At 34.8% G+C, this 6,524-nt stretch overlaps 1 protein-coding gene across 2 annotated transcripts; it reads right to left on the reverse strand.

The window, feature by feature from the left end:
• Positions 1-5,882, reverse strand: LOC113295383 (probable rhamnogalacturonate lyase B). 2 transcript variants are annotated; one of them, XM_026543719.1, is made up of 16 exons: positions 5,752-5,882; positions 3,828-4,011; positions 3,594-3,715; positions 3,439-3,489; positions 3,199-3,348; positions 2,978-3,097; positions 2,668-2,809; positions 2,384-2,554; positions 2,107-2,262; positions 1,880-1,986; positions 1,642-1,732; positions 1,383-1,524; positions 1,136-1,292; positions 916-1,032; positions 667-793; positions 1-538 (listed from the first exon to the last, which is right to left on the reverse strand). In XM_026543719.1, the coding sequence occupies exons 2-16, from the start codon at positions 3,966-3,968 to the stop codon at positions 221-223; spliced, it is 2,112 nt and encodes a 703-aa protein (XP_026399504.1). In that variant the 5' UTR covers positions 3,969-4,011; positions 5,752-5,882; the 3' UTR covers positions 1-220. The 2 variants fall into 2 exon arrangements, with proteins under 2 accessions (XP_026399504.1, XP_026399503.1); XM_026543718.1 differs by having other exon boundaries at positions 1,136-1,524.
• Positions 5,883-6,524: the final 642 nt, after the last annotated feature.

Raw genomic sequence — 6,524 nt, forward strand, 5'->3', positions numbered from 1 at the left:
TAGGGTACTAAGATCAATTATTCATCAAATGGGGAGATTTGGATATTTCTATCCAAAAACAGGTTTGATTACTCCATTCCACTGCACTAACTAAGGTTTGATTCCCTTTCAACAACTTGAAAGGGAATCAATACAAACCTCCAACGTCACGACAACTGCTCTTTCAACTCTCTCCTTACAACCAATACAATCAGGATATATATACCAAGTTAATTACCAACTACATGGGAGAATTAATTAGGTTAACACTTGGATGATTAGTGGGATCCCTATATAGCCTTGCTTCCGCATTCGTTCTTTCATCGTCTGCTGGTGCTTCGAGACGTATATAGTCATACATTATACCTTTAAACGGACCTTCACCTCTAACTTGTGAAAGAAAAATGGTGTTTTCGCCATCTTTGAGCCAATCACTCTTTACATCAACATTAAACAACAGATACAGTCCATGAATACCATATCTCGCAATGGCATTATCCTTGTACATTCCTCCAGTTGTGAAATGAGGAATTTCTGTATTCAAATCGTTTAGTCGAATCTATTCAAAGAAAAAAAATGAAAAGACAATTATTAGCCCAACCAGTCAAGAAGTTGAAACTAGAAAGAGAGAAGAACAAACTTGAATGATAAATAGATGGCTAATTTTCAAAATAAATAAATAAATACTTGCAATTCTGCTCCAGTTGTGGATGCAATTGCCACTCGCAACTTATAAATCGTGCCCTGATCAACACTATCTAGGTTGAAATTTATCTGCCATGTTGTTGAGTTGTACTTATCGTCTCCCAACTTCCTATTAATTAAACAAGTAAATTTCATTTTCCTTTTAGTATTGTCTCAAACATGTGAGGTGTAATGTAAATCATGGACTGGCAAAGACAAATTTAGTGCAGTAAAAGATACAAGAACCCCTACCGAGTAACCTGCGCGTAGAACCAATCTTTCTGGTAAGTGCTGCTGTTTACTGTGTAAACAAGGTCTGTTTTCGGATATAAAACACTGTATTGCTCCCACAATCCATATTGTCTAAAACTGTACAAATCAAGTCAGGGAACAGAAGCAAAGATAAGAATTCATGCTCCAATTTCTAATTTTGTCATGTCTTTGTTTTATCTAAAGAAAAAACCATCCTAACCTGTCTTGCGTCAAGTATAGTGGATTAACGTATTTAGGGTCAACATCTGGGATGAAAAACTCGGCTGCGGTTCTGTCTGGAATACCTATCTCCCACAACGTAGTTCCATTTCTTGGAGGCTCATAAACAAGGTCATCATCCAATTCAATGGAATCTCCTGTTTTAATAACGAATGGATGAATATCAGTAAACAAGCGCAAAACTGAAGTAATTAAAAGAAGAGGAATTGTTATATATATATACATACCTGCTTGAACTGTAATGAGATTGTCATACTTGTAATCTCCAATGAAACCAGGAACCCAAGCATAGAGATTGTAATCTCCAGAATGTACATTCTTAATTGTGAATGAACCATGAGGGCCAGATCTAGTCCAAAATTGGTACCCCTGAACAACAGAATGAAGATCAGTTTCTTTGGGTTGAAAATTCAAATCAGACATTGATATATTAATGGAAAAGTACATAAACATGCATCGGTATAAACTAATTGATGGGTATAAGACCTTGTACTCCGTCTTCCAGGACCCAACTTCTCCTGGTAAAGCTAACCCAACGTAAGCATCTACTGCAGGTATATCTTCCTTGCTTACAAACCTGAAAAATATATAGAAGAAACAATGAATCTTGTATTCCAATTTTCATGCTCATTTGCAGTTTATATAGTGACTGTCAGCATATTATTTACCTGCATAATTTCAGATCCATTCTCTACTGTATTTTTGGATAAAAAGAAACAAATACCTGTCACGGACAAGTATTCTTCCATTGACTGTGCCTCTTTGATCAGATTTAGGATAGTCGGTGGAAGCTATGAAACTATACGGCCATTTATGGGCTTCTTGTTGCAGCTAAAAACAAAAGAAAATATAAATATAAAATTTTATTTCCAGATTGAGGTGGAGAGGAGAAATCTTAACCAAGATCAGTTTCTTTTTTTTTTTTAAATCCCGAAAGAAATTAAGCTAAACCTGTTCATTGGCGTCGTCCCACAATGCGCTTTCATTTGTACCGGGTGGAGCTGAATTAAGATATAGGAATACCGGACCATACACTTTTTTCCAAGGTTCTCCATTTCCAAACATGGGTATCTTATCCTGGCCCATATAGTGGGAACTGAAAAACACCTGAGTGATGAGGAGTAGGTAATGCAATCAATTCTTGATTCTAGTCTAATAGATTAGCATTGGAAGTTTGGAAAAGGGTCTATAGAGGTAGATTGCAGATGGAAGGTAGCTTAGAACTTACTGTGAGAGATATAGGACCAACATGTGAGGTGAGGTCCTGCTTTAGAGGACCACCACCTCGATATTCATCGCTCGCTGTGATATGCCAGAAACCTACTGGAGGGTCAGAGCTAACCCACCCGTGAACCTTTATGTCTTCATTATTTTTTGCATACATGTACTTGTCATCCACCTGCACATAACAGAATATAATGCAAACTTGAAACTTTGGTTAACAACTTCATTACCACAAGGTCCACAAACCGAAACAGGGTAATTCAAGCAAGTCGATGATTTTATAAGTACCTGGCCTTTTAGTTCTGGCTCAACAGGGTCTACAAGGAGAGTTGCTTCTTTGAATTGTAGTACTTCGCCTCTTGGTGGTTCACGATCCTCTGGCAGTGGCATTCGTCTTTGCCGTGTCTTACTTATAGCCATATATTGAAACCTTAATAATTTGCATATCCCCACAGCGAGACAACAAAAGCAAAGTTAGGAATTTTCTTCTTAATATATTTAGCCTTTTTTGAGTAAAAAAAATATTGGATTTGTCCATCCTGCGATTCTATACGTTGTTGTCAAATATTAATACGAGCAAGCGAGCTAGTTTTCTTACTTGTCTTTCCGAAGCTTGAAGGCGACCCTAGTTCTGTTGAGATTGAAATCTGGCCATCCACTTAGGTGCTCATAGATGCCATATGTATAGAATCCTGACGAACCTTTTAACATTACATATCTGCAAGTTGTACAAAGTTATTTAACCACTGATATTCCATTTATTTCCACTGGTATTGAGCATCAAAAGAAAAAAAAAAAGTAGGATCTACCGGTTAATACCTTATATCAAAGTTGAGGGGAAGACCATCTGTACTGTTTGAGTTTGATGGATTTGAGGACGATGAAGCCGAGGAATTCCATGTTCTTGTGAATGAAATTTCAACTTGAGTTTCATTTTGAACTATTACCTTAAAACTAGTTCCTTCAATCCTGCAAATCTCATTTCATTTCATAAATTCAAATGGTTTGCTACTTTTGCTACTTTGACAATGTCACTAAAATCATTTTCTTTTAACTTACAGAAATTGTGATCCTTCGTTTCCCCTTTGGGTCCAATACAGAGCCCAGTACCTAGATCAATAGTTCAAGAAAAAAAAACAACTCAAGGTAAAAGTCAAAGCGAGAAATAGGTATTATAGTTGATCAATAAGGGTAGGTAGAGAACAAATATGTACCCTCTATTCTGTTCTTCATTGAGTATTTCTAGCAAGTCATCGATACCATTGTACTGAACTTCAGTGACTAATCCAGAAGGATTGGATATATTCACTTGAACTAACCCATTATCCATCACCACCTTCAACAAACAGCAACAAAAAACTCTTGAATGAGCTAGAAACCGGAACTTCAACAACCTGCATGCTAATAGAATCTATAGAAATAAAACACGAAAAGTACAATTTACTTACATGGTTATCTTGCACATACAATTGTACACCATCTTCCAGATTGCTCAAAGCGGATGTGTCCCGTGCGTAATTGTTGATTAGAATCAACAATAACAAGTAATGTAACGTGCATGTACAAGAAGTTTTCATTGATGACATCATTTCCGCAGCATGTAAGTGCGCCAATGTTGCTATTTTATGCACTCTAGATAACATGCCAGTGTATGTATTAGGTCTTGTTGATCAAAGATATACAAAAAAAAAAAAAAAAAGAACCAGCCTTGAAGTTTATAATGTCTGACAATAATTTTGTTGATGCTAAATTGGTAATTGGTTATCACTTTTCTGTTAAAATATGGATCAATAATCTTTGAAGACATTCTCATTAAAAGAAAAATAAACACGAGATCATGGAGTGACCGAAATGAGTTCCATCTTTTATACCATAACATAAGATCATTAGTCGACGAGGGGCAGAGAGAAGGAGAATTTATATGATAGAAATAGTTAAGTTGAAGAGAAGTAGAAATTGGGTGAAAGTCAGTTGTTGTTTGTACCTTCTTTTTTTTGTTTTCCATAAAAGTGATTCGGAGAATCTTTGTGGATGAACAGACGTAAGAGAGGAAATTTTTAAAAATATTTATGTTAATTCTTACACTTTACCTACAGCATCACAGAAGTGCAAATTTTCATCTTTAATTTTTGTGAATAAATGAAGTTCCTAATTCAATTTCTAAGCGAGTGTTTCGGTAACCTTGAAAAGTTGTTATTCGACTTTAAAATTAGAATTCTATTGCTACATCATATATTGCCACATCTTCAATATAGGTGTTGCCAAAGTAAATTTCTAGTCACAGTACTTTTCAGCAGCAACTAAAAACTACTCTCTCCGTCCCATTATTAGATGACCTAGTTGAAGTTTGCACAATTCTTAAGGCAAGGATTGAAATGAGTGTTTTTAAGTATTTTTTACAACTATACCCTTATAGATAATAACTTGTAAAATTTAGAAATCATTTATCTCTCAAACTATACCACAGATTTTCGTAAACTTTGTATCATTGAAAATAATTTTAAAACACTTACGTAACGAATATAAACATGAATATCAAATTATATATATTTCTTATAATAGCAATAATCAATGAAAAGAATAATTTTATAAATATCCTCTTGTTTAATGAGATAGGTCAACTAATGGTGGGACAAGATTTTAAACCAACTAAGTCATCCAATAGTGGGATGGAGGGAGTATAATTTACTGTTACAAAATGAAAATTTTGTAGCAATAATATAAAAAGAATGTGGCAAAAAGGTATAATTTCTTGCTGCTGGAATAAAGATTGGGTGCAGCAATAGACTTCTTGCTACATAGGTTATCGCGACACTAGTAGGGATTTATGACATAACCATTGGGTGGTGCAATATATTAAGTTTCTTGTAGTGGAAGACTCTGAAGTTTCATTGAGAACTGATATCAAAATGACTTCATGAAGTAAAGAAATGTCTTTTATCTACCAAAATCTTTTTACTTATATTTTTTGGGATTGACTTCTGCTTTCCGAGAAGGTATCCTAACACCCTCTAAGCTTCTCGAATAAACACAGTATTTGGTGTTACTACAATTTTCCTCCCCAAATCTTGCATTTATCTTTGCTAGAAAACAGAACTTTGTTTTCTCTTGTTCTTCTACAAATTTAGGGACCAAAACTTTGTTCTCTTAATCTTTAATAAATTTTATTGTTTATTAGAGAAAATAAAATGATAGTGTTAACTCCTAACAATGTAGTATATTTAGGTGAAAATTAAGACAGCCGATTTTGGTCGTCCTCGTCCCTCTCTGCTTCATACCCTACTCGCTGTGCACCCGCATGTGTTTTGCCATGATTAATTCCATTACTAATCCAAACTACATAAACTTAATTATCAATGTAGATAAACGTACCTCTTTAATCAATAGAATGCATTGGCCACATACTGTTGCATTGCGGATGCGATCTTCGAAGTGCAAAACCCGCCATTGAACTTAATTAATGTGCCTCTTGCTTCTATTGTCTCTGCATCATTCTTTTGATCCCAAAGAGAGGGAGAGAGAGAAAGTGAAGTTTGAGGTGGTTATTTATTATAGAGAGATATGAATCACATGATGCCACGTATTTAACATTGTTTACAAGTCAAATGCCACCTTAGAGTGAAAGCAAAGCATCAAAAGATACAAAAAGTGTTTATATTTACAAGTCAAGTGCCAGCTTAGAGAGAAAGCGAAACTGTAAAGAAAAAAACAAAGAAAACAACAAAAACAAAAAAAAAACAAAAAAGAAAAGAAAAGAATGAAATTTGTATATTTTGGTTGCTAGCTATCAAGAAAAAAAGAGAAAGTAAACGAGTTTTGAGAAATAAATACGAGCACTTAGCTTAAGAATTTCAGATCGGTTAAGAATAACTGTTGATATACATCGATTTAGAGTTACCGTTGATAAACATCGTCCTAACATGCCTAGATTTTCAGGATCATCAGATGGTACTAAGATCAATCATTCATCAAATGGGGAGATTTGGATATTTCCATCCAAGAAAAGGGTTCATTACTCCATTCGACTGCATGGAGAGACTTAATTAAAGGAGGATGTGAGCAGAGGTATTTATCTAAAGACTTACAGTTCTAGATAAATAAAATAGATTTTTTTTGAGTTTTGTGAAACGAGCGTTTTGGTGAGG

This window comes from Papaver somniferum, chromosome 7 (genome assembly GCF_003573695.1).
Source record: "Papaver somniferum cultivar HN1 chromosome 7, ASM357369v1, whole genome shotgun sequence".
NCBI classification, from domain to species: domain Eukaryota; kingdom Viridiplantae; phylum Streptophyta; class Magnoliopsida; order Ranunculales; family Papaveraceae; genus Papaver; species Papaver somniferum.